Source organism: Ranitomeya imitator, chromosome 4, assembly GCF_032444005.1.
Source record: "Ranitomeya imitator isolate aRanImi1 chromosome 4, aRanImi1.pri, whole genome shotgun sequence".
Classification (NCBI taxonomy): Eukaryota; Metazoa; Chordata; class Amphibia; order Anura; family Dendrobatidae; genus Ranitomeya; species Ranitomeya imitator.
Genome location: NC_091285.1, coordinates 193,025,040 through 193,045,958, shown reverse-complemented (window position 1 = coordinate 193,045,958; position 20,919 = coordinate 193,025,040). Strand labels below are relative to the sequence as shown.

The window sequence follows — 20,919 nt, the reverse complement described above, 5'->3', positions numbered from 1 at the left end:
GTAAACTATTACTGCAGTGTCTTAAGTTTTTGATCAATCATTGTAGAATAAAATGCTAGGAGACTGACAAGCAATTTACCATGACTTTTTATTTTTCCTTTTGACTCTAGGACACTGATGGTGTAACAATGATCTGGATCCTGTGCCTACTCCCTTTACTCTTAAATGGTGGTGGCCAAGGTAATTGTTTTTTTCTTCATTTTAGTTTTAATTGTAAACTGTAAAGCAGTTTTAACATTTTTAAATCCATCATTCATAATGAATGCTTGCACATTTAAATATACTCACATATAAATGAACAATAAAAATAAGACACATAACACCAAGTAATTGATAAATTAGCTGTAGTGTTTATTAAGGGTAAATAATCCCATTTAGATTAGAATAAAATAAAAAATAACATACACCTTACTAGAAGTAAGAAGCTACACATACCAAAATACTAACCATTATGACTAAACTAAAAACGTAGGAGAGACAGGGTAGACGCTGGTCCTTAAATTATTTACAAACAGCCATATCCACTGTAAATGCTTCGTAGGCTATGTGCAAATTGAGTTTTTTGAGAAGCCCAAAAAGGCATGACAAATCGTCCCAGCTTTTGATTGTTGTTGATTAGCTTCAGTTGTCAAAAATATCAAACTTCTAAAATAAATGATCTGTCAATGTTACACACGCATGTGGCGCATGTGGTTTGTGGACCCACTGTGCCACAAACCAAACCTACCCTGGAGGGGTGTGACTAAGCAGCTTCCTTGGTGTTCACTGGAGCTTCCAGTGGTGAGGTCAGGCTTCTGCGGCAGGTATCTGCCAGGTGTCACTCCCGGTCGGCGTCTGGCAGTAGCAGCTGACCCCAAGGGTCTAAGCTGTTTATCCAGACTCCTGGACAGGGCAGGACATCCACTGGGACAGGTTTATACAGGATTGTCACTTGGGATGAGTTCACACTGTGCAGGCAGGATGGCCACTTAGGACAAGTTTATAATGTGCAGGCAGGACAGCCGCTTGGGACAGGTACACACTGTTCAGGCAGGACGGCCACAGGGACATGTTCAGACTATGCAGTCTCCGGATAGCAGACAGGACGGCGACAGGGACAGGTACAGACTATGGCAATAAGGACAGCCACAGGGACAGGTTCAGACACTCTGGTCTCAGGAAACTGTTCAGGTACCGCCAATGCAGTTACAGGGTAAGGACAGTGCTGAAGTGGACACAGGAACAAGGACTAACTATACTGAACTAATGTGACACAGGATATGAGAACAAGTTTAACAGACAATGAACGGGGACCTGGCAATATACAGTTGCACACAATAAACCACATAACATTAACTATAGGGGTTGCTCAGGCACGTCCCTATTGGGGTGGGTGCCTTTTATACAAGATGTCCCCCAGCTATTGGCTGAGAGAAACCTTGCAGATGAACACATTAATAAATGCCTCCCAGCTGTTAGCTGGGGATATTTACTATGTGTGCACGCTGCATCTTTAAGGCACTGTCATGCTCACACCCTGACTGATGGGCGTGAGCTCGGAGGGTTTGTGGCCCCACTGAGCCACAAACCAGACAACCCTGGAAGGGGCGTGACTAGGACAGCTGCCTTGGTCTTCTCTGGAGCCTCTGATTTTGAGGTCAGGATTGTGCGGCAGGCAGCTGCCAGGTGCTACTCTAGGGTGGTGTCTGGCTGTGGTTGCTGATCCCACTTGGGGAGATGGCACACTAGAACATGTACGAGTAGCAGACAGGCTGGTAAGCATGGCTGAAACCCAAGGCTGGCAGGCACGGCTGAGACACAGGGCTGACAGGCACGGCTGAGACACAGGGCAGGCAGGTGGGCACGGCTGAGGGGCAGACAGATAGGCACGGCTGAGACACAGGGCAGGCATGGCTGAGACACAGGGCTGGCAGGCACGGCTGAGACACAGGGCTGGCAGGCACGGCTGAGACACAGGGCTGACAGGCACGGCTGAGACACAGGGCTGGCAGGCATGGCTGAGACACAGGGCAGGCAGGTGGGCACAGCTGAGGGGCAGACAGGTAGGCACGGCTGAGACACAGGGCAGGCATGGCTGAGACACAGGGCTGGCAGGCACGGCTGAGACACAGGGCTGGCAGGCACGGCTGAGACACAGGGCTGACAGGCACGGCTGAGACACAGGGCTGGCAGGCATGGCTGAGACACAGGGCTGGCAGGCATGGTATATGAAAGAACAGGTAGAGACCTGTTTACACAGCGGATGCTAGTACTGGAACAGACAGGAAAGAGTGGAGTATGACGGAACAGGTTTAGACCTGTTCACACAAGAGGTGCAGGTATGAAAGCAAGCAGGAAGGAACGAAGTATGAAGGAACAGGTTTGGGCCTGTTCACACAGGAGGTGCAGGTACGAAAGCAAGCGGGAAGGAATGAAGTATAAAGGAAAAGGTTGAGACCTGTTCACACAGGAGGTGCAGCTATGGATACAAGCAGGAAGGATTGAAGTATGATGGAACAGGTAGAGACCTGTTAACACAGGAGGTGAACCGCAAGGCTGCGGATACGAGTTGTAGAGAAGATATTCTGCAGCAGTAGAAGTAAAGCAGAGTGGAACCGCAAGGTATGCAGAGAGGAGCTGCAGCAAGAGATTACTGCAGCAGCAGGAGTGGAGCAGAGTAGAACGGAGCAGAACCGCAGGAGTGCAGAGCAGAGGTAAAGCTGCAAGAGAGTGGAGAACAGGCAAAGTCACAAGGGTACAGAGCAGAGCAGGCAGAGCCGCAAGCGTGAGGAGCATAAGCAAACAGAGAGGACACAAGGAAAGACAAAGCAGGGAAAGAAGCCACTGACAAGGAGACAGGGAGACAGAGGTAGGACAAATTTCAGACAAGGTAATGATGCAAGACAAGGTACAGAAACAAAGACACAGGGATCAGGATATTCTGCCTCCAGGATGGCAGACAGACAAGTACAAGGCAATGCACAGGAACAAAGGCACAGGACCCAGGATATTTGCCTCTTGGAGGGCAGACAGACAAGTACAAGGCAATGCACAGGAAAAAAGACACTGAGACCAGGATATACAGCCTCCTGCAGGGCAGACAGAGAATAACAAAGCAAAGCTAGGAGTAGAACCTCTAGAGAAGGAGGAACACAGAGCAAAGCCTTGCAGCTCAGAAGCAAAACATTAACTGAGATAACACATTGCACAGGCCCATTCCACAGGGTGGAGCTGCCCTAAATACTGGAGACCTCTTTGTAATTGGTCAGGAACACATTAGACATGTGCACCCTGATTCCATAAGAACCAGAGAGTTCTGGCGCCGCCCCCTATGCACACAGCCAGGAAGCAAGCAGAGAGCAGAGGCACAGAACATGAAGCCGACAGCAGACAGCACACTACATGACATGGAGCAGTGAGTAAGATGGTGTGTGAGGGATGGGAGGCCATGCAGTGATGCCGGCAGAGTTGTTACAGGCACGCTGCTGACACAAAGTGCGGTGTTCACACCAGGAAGTTACACGAGGAAGGAGCATGTCGGGGGCTGTGCCAAGGAGCAGGACAGTGAGTGAGCTGGCATCCCTGCATGGAGGGAGAAAGGGTTATCGTTCAGGGGCACTGGCAATAGTGCTAGTGTCAATCAATGAAGCCACATGGGAGATGAGTATAGGCTTTATTATTATATCTTAGCAAAACATTTAGTTCAAGATGGGGATTTTCCTAGTAGTGGACAACTCCTTTAACATTTGTGGCAGTAGATGCATTTTGAACAAGGAGGAAACCAGCAGCACTCAATGTACCCCATTAAATAGGGTGTGGATATCTTCTTGGACTGCTCCATTATGAGAATTCCTTGGCATGGCGGGTGGCTCAAAGAATTGATCAATTGTTTGCTAAATATCTCATTTTGAAATACAGTTAGAAATCAATATGTGCATGTGCACTTTATGTATTGCGTTCTGACCATAAGCAGCGCTGGCTTCTCCCCTTTTTTATTTTGATGTTGGTTTGTGGTTGACCACTACTGTTGCCGTGCGTGCTGGGTCATGCAGCCATTGCTTGTGTTCATTGTGATTGATCTAGGCTGCTATACACACATACAGCAGCCCTGCCCTGCCCTAGGCTCTGTTTGATTGTGCACCTGTGTCTGAGCCTGTCTCACCCTTCATCTGTGGTGCTGGTTAGGCAGTGTGGAGGTTGCACCTGAAATGTCTATGTCCAGACCTGGTCAACCTTTATCTGCGCTTGCCCTTTCTGGCGCCATGGTAGTGATTCAGAAACGCTTCAGTTACAGTTTGCATTTAATGTAGTCTTGCTTTTAATACATTTAGGAGGCCATAATGGCACAGGGAATATAAAAAACGTAGAGTAGGACTGCCCCATTATGAGAATGCCTTGGCGTGGCAGGGTGGCTCAAAGAATTGATCAATTGTTTGCTAAATGTCTCATTTTGAAATACAGTTAGAAATCAATACAGTATGTGCATGTGCACTTTATGTATTGCGTTCTAACCATAAGCAGCGCTGGCTTCTCCCCTTTTTTATTTAACTATTTAATGAAGCTGCCAGTTTAGGACCTGTGAGGCGTTGATTTCTCAAACTAAAGACTCTAATGTACTTGTCTTGTTGCTCAGTTGTGCAGCGGGACCTCTCAGTTCTCTTTCTACTCTGGTTAGAGCTTGTTTGTGCTCTCCTCTGAACGGAGCAGTACACACCATTTTAGGAAATCTTCAGTTTCTTGGCAATTTCTCGCATGGAATAGCCTTCATTTCTAAGAACAAGAATAGACTGTCAAGTTTCACATGAAAGTTCTTTTTTTCTGGCCGTTTTGAGAGTTTAATAGAACCAACCAATGTAATGCTCCAGATTCTCAACTAGCTCAAAGGAAGGTCAGGTTTATATCTTCTCTAATCAGCCAAACTGTTTTCAGCTGTGCTAACATACTTGCACAAGGGTTTTCAAGGGTATTCTAGCCTTCTTACACAGTTAGCAAACACAAAGTACCATAAGAACACTGGAGTGATGGTTGTTGGAAATGGGCCTCTATACACCTATGAAGATATTGCATTACAAACCAGACATTTGCAGCTAGAATAGTCATTTACTGCATTAACAATGTATAGAGTGTATTTCTAAATCATTTAATGTTAGCTTCATTGGAAAAAAAATGTGGTTTTCTTTAAAAAATAAGGACATTTCCAAGTGACTCTAAACTTTTCAACGGTAGTGTACATGCAGTAGATGAGTCTCGTGCACCACTCTGTTGTCCGTGCACACTTGGTGCAACTCTCCACACGGTTGTAATAATGTATAGAAGTCCAGGAACCAGGGCACCAGACGTCCTCCTTTAGTAACTTAATTTCGGCCAAGCAGGTCCTTTATCAAGCAGTATAAAAGAGAGAAGTATGCAGCAATCCAGTTTCAGAGCTGCACTTTCAAGCTCTAAAGCATAGAGCTTGTAAGAGTGAGCTCTTTGTCAAGGAAACCGTTCACCTCTGATAATCTGTAGAGGTGGCTGGTACCTTAAGCAACTAGTTGTACAGTTGTGCTCAAAAGTTTACATACCCCGGCAGAATTTTTGCTTTTTTGACCTTTTTTCAGAGAATATGAATGATAACACCAAAACTGTTTCTCCACACCAAAAGAGAAACCACAGTATTTTGACAATAAATGGCTTCACCCAACCACTAACCATGAGTGGAGAAAAAGTTTTAGTGTTATCATTCATATTCTCTGAAAAAAAGGCCAAGAAAGCAAAAATTCTACCTAAGTATGTAAACTTTTGAGCTCAATTGTATATTATATTATTTAAAATTCTTCTGTTCTTGAGGATGGGTAGGATATTTAATAAGGTTAAATTGCTTGTTATTACAAGAACTTTGCAATTTTACGTATTTATATAAAAAACTAATGGGCACAGTTGCTTGAGAAAGGCTACATGTGGGCCCTGAAACTTCATTTTTGACTTGGGTGAATAAAATACCCGACTTTTCCCCTTCGCAAATTTTTTTCTTTGAGTGTCATAAAGCACAGAATCCTCAATACCTTAGCATTTCGTATTTCATGTAGTTGAACTACATAATGAGTCTAGTCTCATTTATCAAAAATGACAGAATAGAACAGAAACATAGAAAAATACAGCCAATCACAATGCAAGTTACTTAATGCAGATTAAAGAACGAAACCGGAGTGCGGCAGCTTCAATAAATTTTTTTTCTTGCAAAACCAACAGTTTTCATGTGACATTATACAGCGTAGCTTGTCATGCTATTCCGTAGTCCGTTTCTATAAAATTTAAGTGGTAAATGTTGTTTTTCAGTCTCTGCAAACAATCGACCAGTTATTCACGATATTTTTGTAGCAGTATTTGAAGATTTACCAATTGGTGAGTGACATTTTGCATAGAAATTATAAATTATTATAGTACTCCATTATTAAAATGGATTGAAATATTCATGTCAAATATAATGCTGTAAATTATTTGTTATCTATTACTTTAAAACTATTTGTTATTTGATCTCAGTCATATTATATTATATGCTGCACAATGTAACAGATAATTTCTTTTAATTAGCAAATTTTTATCACCAATAATATTATATGGGAGAAAAGTGCAAAAGTTCCCATTTCTTTTTAGAAAACTCATATACACATGTGGTCAAATTTGTTGTTATTACCCTTGTTTAATAACAGAAAAACCGACAATGGTCACAGAAATAACATGAATCTGACAAAAGTAACAATAAATAAAAAATCTATGAAAATGAACAAATGAAAGTCAGACATTGCTTGTCAATCATGCTTCCACAGAATTAAAAAAAAATAAAACTTATGAAATAGGCCTAGACAGAAATGATGGTATCCTTAACTTAATATTTTATTGCACAACATTTTGAGGCAATCACTGCAATCAAACGATTCCTGTAACTGTCAAGGAGACTTCTGCACCTCTCGACAGATATTTTGACCCACTCCTCAAGAGCAAACTGCTCCAGTTGTCTCATGTTTGAAGGTTGCCTTTTCCATGCTTCAGCTCTTTCCAAAGATGCTCAATAGGATTTAGGTCAGGGCTCATAGAAGGCCACTTCAGAATAGTCCAATGTTTTCCTCTTAGCCATTCTTGGGTGTTTTTAGCTGTTTTTTTTTTGGGTCATTATCCTGTTACAAGACCCATAAACTGTGACTGAGACCAAGCTTTCTGACACTGGGCAGCACATTTCTCTCTAGAATCCATTGATAGTCTTGAGATTTCATTGTACCCTGCACAGATTCTAGATACCCTGTGCCAGATGCAGCAAAGCAACCCCAGGACATAACAGAACCTCCTCCATGTTTCACAGTAGGAACAGTGTTCTTTTCTTGATATGCTTCATTTTTCCATCGGTGAACATACAGCTGATGTGCCTTGCCAAAAAGTTCCATTTTTGTCTCATCTGTCCATAGGACATTCTCCCTGAAGATTTGTGGCTTGTCAACATGTAGTTTGACAAATCCCAGTCTGGCTTTTTTATGATTTTTTTTCATGGTGTCCTCCTTGGTCATCTCCCATGAAGCCCAGTTTTGCTCATACAACGACGGATGGTGCGATCTGACACTGATGTTCCTTGAGCTTCAACTTCACTTTTAATCTGTTCAGAAGTTTTTCTGGCCACTTTTGTGAACCATACGTTTTATCCGTCGCTTTGACTTGTCATCAATTTTCATCCTGCGGCAACGTCCAAGGAGGTTGGCTACAGTCCCATGGATCTTAAATTTCTGAATAATATGTGCAACTGTAGTCACAGGAACATCAAGCTGCTTGGAGATGGTCTTATAACTTTTAGGCTGTGTGCACAAGATGCAGAATTGGTGCAGTTCTGCAGCGGATTTTTCCGCACAGAAACGCTGCAGTTCCGCACTGTGATATACAGTACGATGTAAATCAATTGGAAAAAAAAAAGGCTATGCTAATGGTGCGTAAAAATCCGCATGAAAACCACTACGGAACAAAATAAGTAGCATGCTACTTCTTTCGTGCGGAACTGCAGCGTTTCTGACCCCTTCCATAATAGAAATCCGCAGGGGTAAAAAACGCAGAAAATCCGCACAAAATCCGCATCAATTCCACATCAAAACCGCACAAAAGCTGCATAAAATGTGCGGCAAATCCACACCTGCGGTTTCTGTCAGGAGATGCGGATTTTGTGCGGAAAATTCTGCACCCCAGTCCGCAACGTGTGCACATAACCTAACCTTTAACATGTTTTTCTATAATCTTTTTTCTAATCTTCTGAGACAACCCTTTCCTTTGCTTCCTCTGGTCCATGTTGAGTGTGATACACACCATGTCACCAAACAGCACAGTGAGTATCTTTAGCCCTATGTACAGGCCCACTCACTGATTCCAAGATTGTAGGCACCTCTGATGCTAGTTAGTGGACACACCTTGATTTAACATGTCCCTTTTGTCACATTATTTTCAGGGGTACCATCATTTCTGTCCAGGCCTATTTCATGAGTTTTATTTATTTATTTTTTTTAAATCTGTGGAAGCATGGTTGAAAAGCAATGTCTGACTTTCATTTGTTCTTTTTCATAGATCTTTATTTATTATTACTTTTGTCAGATTCAAGTTATTTCTGTGACCATTGTGGGGTTTTCTGTCATTAAACGAGGGGTACCAACAATTTTGACCACGTGTGTAGCACCATCAAATGGAAAAGCTGTGGAAACTGTCATCTGCAGGAGCTCATCTCATACCCTTTTGATGTATTTTCACACCCACTTCCAAGATTGCTGGGCACTGGCACATGTCCACTTCCCTTTTTTATATCTCTTTACGGCAAAAGGGTTCATTCAGATGAGCGAAGTATACGTCCAAGTGCTGTACGTATGGAAAACCAATATCATACGGACAGCTCACCGACCAGTGCTAGTCAATGGGTTATTTCACATGAATGTTTTTACCAACAGAACAATGATTTGGATCACACAGACCATGTTTTGGGTCAGACTTGCCCACGAAGCTCAATTGGTTTGTTAAAAAAATGGATGCCATACAAACAGCATCCATTTATTTACAGATTCAGTGAAATTATTTAAATAGGAAACTGTATCTGGCTTTGCATAAGTTTTTAATGTTCATGTGTAAAAACGGATGCCATAAAAATGTACAAAATGAACATACTGGTGGCATATAGATGATGGAAATGGAAATATGGATGGCATACAGATGATGGAAATGGACATACGGATGATGAGAATGGACATACGGGTGGCATACAGATGATGGAAATGGATATACGGATGGCATACAGATGATAAAAATGGACATACGGATGATGAGAATGGACATACGGATGGCATACGGATGATGGAAATGGACATACGGATGATGAGAATGGACATACGGATGGCATACAGAGGATGGAAATGGACATACGGATGATGAGAATGGACATACGGATGGCATACAGAGGATGGAAATGGATATACGGATGGTTCACAGATGATGAAAATGGACATACAGATGAAGAGTTATCAGTGTTTTTTGATAGAGAAAAATTGGTGACTTTTCATACACTAGTCTGAACCCAGCCTAAAGCAATTCTGCCAGGTTACTACTTGGAAGCCATTATAGGATAGGAGGTTGTGCTGAGTTCAGATATATACAGTAAATGTTATTTTTTATTGATTTATGGATTTGATTTATTGATAAGATTGATTTATTGTTTTCAGACAAACAGCTGTTTAAATGCTACCAAAATATGGTGTTGTTAGTTTAGATCATTTAACTCACAGTCGTGCTGGGACGTTTGACTGTAATATGGGTCAAAATCGATCTTGCAGTAAGCTCATGTATAGCAGGCCAAAGTATGAGTCGTTCTGCCCACACAGATTATTCTTGTATTTGTTTTTTGTTGATGGAAGATATCAAATACTGTGTGTGGGGCTGGGAAGTCAGTTCTCCCAACCTATCTCTATGAATCAAGATTATATTTATACAACTTTTTTAATCAAATCATAGAAAAGTATTTATCTCCAAGCTCAATATCTGTTCTAAGAACTACTGTAAACGGGTCTGGCTTTAAGACAGCTTTACATGTTTGTTGGGGTTTTCGTTACTGTTTACCCTTAAAGGAAGACAATCGTACAATTACGGTAAGACCAAATCCAGTTCAAAAAGTTCAACTTTACTTTTTCATATACATAGCAGTAGCACACAAGTTTACAATTACTGTCACTTTCCAAGTAGAAGTTTTGATATTTAAAGGACACACAAGAGGAATATTGTCCAAGAATCTGCTTCTTCTAACTCTTAAAAGTCCCTTCCCACTGTACACAGACCCCACAGTTAAAGCGCATTGTTCCACTTTAGTCAGACCTTGCTATTCAACGGCTATATCACACCAGCTTCTTCCATTGCCTTTCAGTCTGACACACCTAACCATTTCACCATACTAAGCTCGATCTGAGCTTTTACCAGATCTCCTCTATATCTCATCTTTAGTCTCCACAGTACTGGCTTGTCTCACAGCGTTAACCCCTAACCGGGCCAAATTTTTGACCAGTGTAACTTTATCTGGTAATAACTCTGGAACGATTCAGCATATCCCAGTGATTTTTAGATTGTTTTTTGTTGTGACACATTACACATTATGATTATGGTAAATTTTGTTGTTTCGTGACACATTATACTTTATGATAATGGTAAATTTAGGTTGATATGATTTATGTTTATTTATAAAAAATTTCAGAAATTTTACAAAACTGTGAAAAAAATAGCAGTTTTCAAACTTTAAATGATTATTCCTTTAATCCAGATAGTCATACCATAGAAAAAAAACATTAATAAGTAACATTTCCCTCATGCCTGCTTTACATCAGCACCATTTGTAAAATGTTATTTTATTTTTTTAGAATTTTAGGAGGTTTAAAAATGTAGCTGCAATTTTTCCTTTTTCCAAGGAAATTTACAAAATATTTTTTTTAGGGACCTATCTGTGTTTGAAGTGACTTTGGAGGTCCTATATATTGGAAATCCCCCAACCATTTTAAAAACAGTGCCCCTTGACATATTGAAAAATTATGTCTGTCAATTTGTTATTTTAACATTGAGTTTCTCGTCAACAGGTTCACTTGTATTTCAAATTAACGCTACAGATAAAGATGTTGTTGATATCCTGACATATGGCTTAACTGGAGCAGATTCCTTTTATTTCTTATGCAATCCAAACAGTGGTATTGTGACTCTGGCTGTTGAATTAGATTTTGAGGTAAGCCCTTTTGCAAAAATGCTTTATAAATTAGTTGGTATTTATCCATGTTTTACACCTCATTTCTGTAGTAGGATAAATTTTATCATATCTTAATAAGGAGAGAAAAATTACATTCAAGCTGAAGCCCTTGAAGATAAGATTTAAAGGGGTAATCATTTTCAGCAATCCATGCAGCTTGCTGAATCCTAACAGTGTGTAATTTAGACACTGTCAGGATTCAGCTCTGCGGTTGTCAAGTGGCCGCAAGTATGCGATTTGCACAGCGTCGGACTGGAGCACCTTGGGCCCACCAGAGAAAATCATTCTTGGGGCCCACTATGCAGCTACATAGAAATAGATACAAGACCACCAATTGTGCGGTAAAAAGCGCTAATATCAGGGTATAATATAAGGTAGTTCATGTCTTAATAATGTAGCAAGGGTTGTGGTAGCCCCCTCACAGAATATAATGTAGCCCCCCAGGGCTGTATTTAGAGTTTCTGCTGCCCTAGGCACTTTTAGCGCTGCCTCCCCTTTTGGTGAGTATGACACTATCGGCAGTGACTTTGGCAAGAATCGCTGATGTGAAAGTCGCCTTTTGCAGCAGATCGGGCAGTTTTTCTGCATCTGCTGCGTAACGGATCACTTACGGCAACACTGCGTTCGGCCTCATTCATTCCCTATGGGATTTGCGGCACTTGCCGTGATCTGGCAAATGTGGTACCATATCTCCCAACTTTTGAAGAAGGGAAGGAGGTATAAAGTTTGCGGCGCGCGTAGTGCGCCGCGGCAAATTTTAGGCCACGCCTCTGACCACACCCATTTCACAACTAGTCACACCCATATCCACGTCCCAACCGCAGCCATTTAGCACTGCTGATCACACTGTTTTATACACAATAATTATAAGCAAACAAAAATATGGCCACACAGTGCTCCATACTGTATAATGGCCACACATGATGTTCCATACTGTATAATGGCCACACATGATGTTCCATACTGTATAATGGCCACACATGATGCTCCATACTGTATAATGGCCACACATGATGCTCAATACTGTATAATGGCCACACATGATGCTGCATACTGTATAATGGCCACACACAGTTCTTCATACTGTATAATGGCCACACATGATGCTCCATAGTGTATAATGGCCACACATTGCTCCATACTGTATAATGGCCAGACAGTGCTCCATACTGTATAATGACCACCCACACATAGTGCTCCATAGTGTATAACGGCCACACAGTTCTCCATACTGTATAATGATCCCACATAATGCTCAATACTGTATAATGACCACAAATGATGCTCCATACTGTATAACGGCCACACATGATGCTCCATACTGTATAATGTCCATTGGCCACACATGATGCTCCATACTGTATAACGGCCACACATGATGCTCAATACTGTATAATGACCCCCCTCCTGTATGCATGGCTCATCTCCCTCCTATCCCATATACATAGCTCATATTACCCCCTCCTGTATGCATGACTCATATCTCCCCATGTATGCATGGCTCATATTCCCCACCCCCTATGCATGGCTCATATCCCCCCCCTGTATGAATGGCTCATATTCCGCCCCTGTATGCATGGCTTATATTCCCCCCTGTATGCATGGCTCATAGTCCGTCCCTGTATGCATGACTCATATTCCCCCTGTATGCATGGCTCATATTCCACCCCTGTATGCATGGCTCATATTCCCCCCTGTATGCATGGCTCATATTCCCCCCGGTATGCATGGCTCATATTCCACCCCTGTATGCATGGCTCATATTCCCCCCGGTATGCATGGCTTATATTCCGCCCCTGTATGCATGGCTCATATTCCGCCCCTGTATGCATGGCTCATATTCCCCCCTGTATGCATGGCTCCTATTCCCCCCTGTATGCATGGCTCATATTCCCCCATGTATGCATGGCTCATATTCCCCCCTGTATGCATGGCTCATATTCCCCCCTGCATGGCTCATATTCCCCCCCCTGTATGCATGGCTTATATTCCCTCCTGTATGCATGGCTTATATTCCCCCCCCCTGTATGCATGGCTTATATTCCCCCCTGCATGGCTTATATTCCCCCCTGCATGGCTCATATACCCCCCCCCGTATGCATGGCTCATATTCCCCCCTGCATGGCTTATATTCCCCCCTGTATGCATGGCTCATATCCCCCCCTGTATGCAAGGCTCATATCCCCCCCTGTATGGCTTATATTCCCCCCTGTATGGCTTATATTCCCCCCTGTATGGCTTATATTCCCTCCTGTATGCATGGCTTATATTCCCCCCCCCTGTATGCATGGCTCATATTCCCCCCTGCATGGCTTATATTCCCCACTGCATGGCTCATATTCCCCCCCCTGTATGCATGGCTCATATTCCCCCCTCCATGGTTTATATTCCCCCCTGCATGGCTCATATTCCCTCCCCTGTATGCATGGCTTATATTCCCCCTGTATGCAGGCTTATCTCCCCGCACCCGCTCCTGCTCGGCACGCCGGCTTATGTCCTCCTTCATCCCCCCTGTCCCACCATCCCTCATACTCACCTGTCCCACTGCACGGCCGTGCTGACATCCCTCGCGCTCTGTCCCGACTCCAGGCGGCGGCGCCGGCGCAGCACCTTCTTCCTGCTTGAGCGGTCATGTGACACCGTTCATTAAGATCATGAATATGCGCATATTCATGATCTTAATGAGCGGTGTCACGTGACCGCTCGTTCAGGACGAGCCGCAGTGCAGACGCCGAGACCATCGCTGGAGCAGGGTGAGTATTCAAGGCGGGCGGGCGGCCGGCGGCGGCGGGGGAGGGGCGGGGGCCCTGGAGCGGGGGGAGGCCCTGCCAGCAGGTGTCAGTGCCAGGGCCCACCGGAGGATCCTCCGGTTCCCCGGTGGGCCAGTCCGAGCCTGGATTTGCATACTTGCAGTCACATGCCGACTAGAGTCCCAGCCGCACATTGTGAAGTGTCTGAGACTCTAGTTGGCACATAACCAAAAATATGCAAATCATCACACATACATGTGCTGACAAAAAAATAAAATAAAATAATGAAACATATAAAATATCAAAATAAAAACAAAAAGTAAAAAAAACAAAAATGGGCCCACCTGCATGCCTTTAGTAATAATTAATGTACTGTACATGTGCACAAATGTGCTCTGTGTTCAATGAAAAAAACATAAACATTCACTATGTGTATACACTATGAATACATGAACTCTGATATTGCTATACAAGTTAAAAACGTAAGATACTTAGTTAACATTTTATTATCAAAAAGCCATTCTACCACATCAAGGTGTACCTTTTACATACATGGTCTCTAACACTTGTGCCTTGCCTCTTCATGTGCCAAGCTAAGCCTCATTAAAACTAAGTAAGTGAAAGGAAGCCAGGCATCAATTCTGTTAAAAACCTCACTAGGAAAGATGGGTGGATAAGAGTGCTGAGCTCTGTAGGGAGTTACACATCATTATATACACAACAAAAAAAGTACAGGTGTAAAATACACACCTTGTGGCCAATATACAAACATATACAGTTGTGCTCAAAAATTTACATACCCCTGCAAAATTTTTGCTTTATTGGCTTTTTTTTTCAGAGAATATGGAATGATAACACCAAAAATTTTTCTCCACTCATGGTTAGTGGTTGGGTGAAGCCATTTATTGTCAAACTACTGTGTTTTCTCTTTTTAAATCATAATGACAACCCACTATGCTTTGCTGGACAGCAGACAAATAGGCAATTTATGACATGCCGGATGCCATACAACCAGGAGAGCAGTTTTTCTCAGCAGAACGGTAGGTGAGTTTGAAGTCAACTCATGAGGAAGAAGAGACCATCGAGTTTGACTAGGATTTAACCTATGGGCTAACTGAAGATACTCCATATTTTTGTGGTTATTATACATGGTTATGGCCACTGGGAATTGTAAAGTGCATGTCGCTATTTCTCAAGTGATAATTTTATTAAGAGCTCACAGTTAACAATGGAATAATTCCATTCTGCTGGAGAAAATTTCTAGCTCCAGAGGAATTATCCGATAGAACTGCTCCTACATCAGTAGCGGAGGCATGCACTTCAAAGAAGAACGGTCTGTTCATAGCAGCATTGTGTAGAACAAAAGCAGTAGAAAAAGAAGATTTAAAAGCTAGTAAGGTTTGAATAGCAGAGTCTGACTAGTTCCGGGAATTAGTGCCTTTCCACTTAAGAGTCGTTTATGAACTGGTGGTAATAATTTGCAGAGTGTTAAGAAAAACACACACTCAAGGGTAACAAAAAAATGGAAGAACTACTACTGGGAAACTATCCACCCACACCCAACTGGTTCCTGTACAGGCTAGAAAGACCCTAGCCACACAACTGAAAAACACCACCTTGGACCTGGTTCCTTTAAAGGCCATTGAGGGGTTTCTTGAACCTCCTGAGGAGCCAGAGGGGTGGCCACAACACATTGTCAACAAGATGAGGGGAAAGTGTACAAGAAGATACAAAGACCTAGGGTGAGATAATTAACCCCTTCCCGACCCATGACGCCACGTAGGCGTCATGAAAGTCGGTGCCAATCCGACCCATGACGCCTATGTGGCGTCATGGAAAGATCGTGTCCCTGCAGGCCGGGTGAAAGGGTTGACTCCCATTTCACCCGATCTGCAGGGACAGGGGGAGTGGTAGTTTAGCCCAGGGGGGGTGGCTTCACCCCCCCGTGGCTACGATCGCTCTGATTGGCTGTTGAAAGTGAAACTGCCAATCAGAGCAATTTGTAATATTTCACCCATTATAACGGGTGAAATATTACAATCCAGCCATGGCCGATGCTGCAATATCATCGGCCATGGCTGGAAATAGTAATGTGCCCCCACCCCACCCCACCGATCGCCCCCCCAGCCCTCCGTTCTGCCGGGTACACTGCCCCGCTCCCCTCCGTCCTGTGCTCCGCTCCCCCCGTGCTCTTGTCCGCTCACCTCCGTGCTCCACTCACCCCCCCGTGCTCCAATCACCCCCCCTGCACTCCGATCCACCCCCCCATGCTCCGTTCCACCCCCCTGTGCTCCGTTCCACCCCCCCATGCTCCGTTCCACCCCCCAGTGCTCCGTTCCACACCTCCCGCGTTCCGATCCACCACCCCCGTGCTCCGATCCCCCCCCGTGCTCCCCCCCCACCCCATCATACTTACCGGTCCTGCCGGGGTCCGTCCGTCTTCTCCCTGGGCGCCGCCATCTTCCAAAATGGCGGGCGCATGCGCAGTGCGCCCGCCGAATCTGCCGGCCGGTAGATTCGTTCAAAGTGCATTTTGATCACTGAGATAGATTATATCTCAGTGATCAAAATAAAAAAATAATAAATGACCCCCCCCCCCCCTTTGTCACCCATAGGTAGGGACAATAAAAAAATAAAGAATTTTTTTTTTCCACTAATGTTAGAATAGGGGTAGGGGTAGGGTTAGGGGTAGGGGTAGGGTTAGGGGTAGGGTTAGGGTTAGGGTTAGAGGTAGGGGTAGGGTTAGGGTTAGGGGTAGGGTTAGGGCTAGGGTTAGGGTTTCGGTATGTGCACACGTATTCTGGTCCTCTGCAGATTTTTCCGCTGCGGATTTGATAAATGTGCAGTGCTAAACCGCTGCGGATTTATCGCGGATTTACCGCGTTTTTTCTGCGCCTTTCACTGCAGTTTTACAACTGCGATTTTCTATTGGAGCAGTTGTAAAACCGCTGCGGAATCCGCAGAAAGAAGCGACATGCTGCGGAATGTAAACCGCTGCGTTTCCGTGCAGTTTTTCTGCAGCATGTGTACAGCGATTTTTGTTTCCCATAGGTTTACATTGAACTGTAAACTCATGGGAAACTGCTGCGGATCCGCAGCGTTTTCCGCAGCGTGTGCACATACCTTTAGAATTGGGCTGTGTGCACACGGTGCAGATTGGCCGCTGCGGATTCGCAGCAGTGTTCCATCAGGTTTACTGTACCATGTAAACCTATGGAAAACCAAATCCGCTGTGCCCATGGTGCGGAAAATACCGCGCGGAAACGCTGCATTGTATTTTCCGCAGCATGTCAATTCTTTGTGCGGATTCCGCAGCGTTTTACACCTGTTCCTCAATAGGAATCCGCAGGTGAAATCCGCACAAAAAACACTGGAAATCCGCGGAAAATCCGCAGGTAAAACGCAGTGCCTTTTACCCGCGGATTTTTAAAAAATGATGCTGAAAAATCTCACACGAATCCGCAACGTGGGCACATAGCCTTAGGGTTAGGGTTGGAATTAGGGTTGTGATTAGGGTTATGGCTACAGTTGGGATTAGAGTTAGGGGTGTGTTGGGGTTAGTGTTGGAGGTAGAATTGAGGGGTTTCCACTGTTTAGGCACATCAGGTGTCTCCAAACGCAACATGGCGCCACCATTGATTCCAGCCAATCTTGTATTCAAAAAGTCAAATGGTGCTCCCTCACTTACGAGCCCCGACGTGTGCTCAAACAGTGGTTTACCCCCACATATGGGGTACCAGCATACTCAGGATAAACTGCGCAACAATTACTGGGGTCCAATTTCTCCTGTTACCCTTGGGAAAATAAAAAAATGCTTGCTAAAACATCATTTTTGAGGAAAGAAAAATTATTTTTTATTTTCACGGCTCTGCGTTGTAAACGTCTGTGAAGCACTTGGGGGTTCAAAGTGCTCACCACATATCTAGATAAGTTCCTTGGGGGGTCTAGTTTCTAAAATGGGGTCACTGGTCGGGGGTTTCTACTGTCTAGGCACACCAGGGGCTCTGCAAACGCAACGTGATGCCCGCAGACCATTCCATCAAAGTCTGCATTTCAAAAGTCACTACTTCACTTCTGAGCCCCGACGTGTGCCCAAACAGTGGTTTACCCCCACACATGGGGTATCAGCGTACTCAGGAGAAACTGGACAATAACTTTTGAGGTCCAATTTCTCCTGTAACCCTTGGGAAAATAAAAAATTCTGGGCTAAATAATTATTTTTGAGGAAAGAAAACGTATTTATTATTTTCACGGCTCTGCATTATAAACTTCTGTGAAGCCCTTGGGGTTCAAAGTGCTCACCACACATCTAGATAAGTTCCTTTTGGGGTCTAGTTTCCAAAGTGGGGTCACTTGTGGGGGGTTTCTACTGTTTAGCCACATCACGGGCTCTGCAAACGCAACGTGACGCCCGCAGAGCATTCCATCAAAGTCTGCATTTCAAAACGTCACTACTTCACTTCCGAGCCCCGGCGTGTGCCCAAACAGTGGTTTACCCCCACATATGGGGTATCAGCGTACTCAGGAGAAACTGGACAACAACTTTTGGGGTGAAATTTCTCCTGTTACCCTTGGGAAAATAAAAAATTGCAGGCTAAAAGATCATTTTTGAGAAAATAATTTTTATTTTTTATTTTCATGGCTCTGCGTTATAAACTTCTGTGAAGCACTTGGGGGTTCAAAGTCCTCACCACACATCTAGATAAGTTCCTTTTGGGGTCTTGTTTCCAAAATGGGGTCACTTGTGGGGGGTTTCTACTGTTTAGCCACATCAGGGGCTCTGCAAACGCAATGTGACGCCCACAGAGCATTCCATCAAAGTCTGCATTTCAAAACATCACTACTTCACTTCTGAGCCCCGGCATGTGCCCAAACAGTGGTTTACCCCCATATATGGGGTATCAGCGTACTCAGGAGAAACTGGACAACAACTTTTGGGGTCAAATTTCTCCTGTTACCCTTGGGAAAATAAAAAATTGCAGGCTAAAAGATCATTTTTGAGAAAATACATATATATTTTTTTTCATGGCTAATTATTTTTGAGGAAAGAAAACGTATTTATTATTTTCACGGCTCTGCATTATAAACTTCTGTGAAGCACTTGGGGGTTCAAAGTCCTCACCACACATCTAGATTAGTTCCTTTGGGGGTCTAGTTTCAAAAATGGGGTCATTTGTGGGGGATCTCCAATGTTTAGGCATACAGGGGCTCTCCAAACGTGACATGGTGTCCACTAATGATTGGAGCTAATTTTCCATTTAAAAAGCCAAATGGCGTGCCTTCCCTTCCGAGCCCTGCCGTGCGCCCAAACAGTGGTTTACCCCCACACTTGGGGTATCAGTGTACTCAGGACAAACTGGACAAGAACTTTTAGGGTCCAATTTCTCCTATTACCCTTGGCAAAATAGGAAATTCCAGGCTAAAAAATCATTTTTGAGGAAAGAAAAATTATTTTTTATTTTCATGGCTCTGCGTTATAAACTTCTGTGAAGCACCTTGGGGTTTAAAGTGCTCAATATGCATCTAGATAAGTTCCTTTGGGGGTCTAGTTTCCAAAATGGGGTCACTTGTGGGGGAGCTCCAATGTTTAGGCACACAGGGGCTCTCCAAACGCGACATGGTGTCAGCTAACAATTGGAGCTAATTTTCCATTCAAAAAGTCAAATGGCGCGCCTTCCCTTCCGAGCCCTGCCGTGTGCCCAAACAGTGGTTTACCCCCACATATGAGGTATCAACGTATTCGGGAGAAATTGCCCAACAAATTTTAGTATCCATTTTATCCTATTGCCCATGTGAAAATGAAAAAATTGAGGCGAAAAGAATTTTTTTGTGAAAAAAAAGTACTTTTTCATTTTTACAGATCAATTTGTGAAGCACCTGAGGGTTTAAAGTGCTCACTAGGCATCTAGATAAGTTCCTTTGGGGGTCTAGTTTCCAAAATGGGGTCACTTGTGGGGGAGCTCCAATGTTTAGGCACACAGGGGCTCTACAAACGCGACATGGTGTCCGCTAACGATTGAGATAATTTTTCATTCAAAAAGTCAAATGGCGCTCCTTCCCTTCCAAGCCTTACCATGTGCCCAAACAGTAATTTACCCCCACATGTGAGGTATCGGTGTACTCAGGAGAAATTGCCCAACAAATTTTAGGATCAATTTTATCCTGTTGCCCATGTGAAAATGAAAAAATTGAGGCTAAAAGAATTTTTTTGTGAAAAAAAAGTACTTTTTCATTTTTACGGATCAATTTGTGAAGCACCTGGGGGTTCAAAGTGCTCACTATGCATCTAGATAAGTTCCTTGGGGTGTCTAATTTCCAAAATGGGGTCACTTGTGGGGGAGCTCCAATTTTTAGGCACACGGGGGCTCTCCAAACGTGACATGGTGTCCGCTAAAGAGTGGAGCCAATTTTTCATTCAAAAAGTCAAATGGCGCTCCTTCCCTTCCAAGCCCTGCCGTGCGCCCAAACAGTGGTTTACCCCAACATATGAGGTATCAGTGTACTCAGGACAAATTGGACAACAACTTTCGTGGTTCAGTTTCTCCATTTACCATTGGGAAAATAAAAAAATTGTTGCTAAAAGATAATTTTTGTGACTAAAAAGTTAAATGTTCATTTTTTCCTTCCATGTTGCTTCTGCTGCTGTGAAGTACCTGAAGGGTTAATAAACTTCTTGAATGTGGTTTTGAGTACCTTGAGGGGTGCATTTTTTATAATGGTGTCACTTTTGGGTATTTTCAGCCATATAGACCCCTCAAACTGACTTCAAATGTGAGGTGGTCCCTAAAAAAAATGGTTTTGTAAATTTTGTTGTAAAAATGAGAAATCGCTGGTCAAATTTTAACCCTTATAACTTCCTAGCAAATAAAAATTTTGCTTCCAAAATTGTGCTGATGTAAAGTATACATGTGGGAA

At 43.6% G+C, this 20,919-nt stretch overlaps 1 protein-coding gene across 1 annotated transcript in view; it reads left to right on the top strand.

The window, feature by feature from the left end:
- Window positions 1-20,919, top strand: part of CDHR2 (cadherin related family member 2) — a 220,419-nt gene that overhangs the window by 23,375 nt on the left and 176,125 nt on the right. The window contains exons 2-4 of the mRNA XM_069764192.1: window positions 111-180; window positions 6,298-6,363; window positions 11,091-11,233. Of these exons, the coding sequence (XP_069620293.1) occupies window positions 129-180; window positions 6,298-6,363; window positions 11,091-11,233 (261 nt within the window). The 5' untranslated portion in view covers window positions 111-128. The remainder of the gene's footprint in view (window positions 1-110; window positions 181-6,297; window positions 6,364-11,090; window positions 11,234-20,919) is intronic.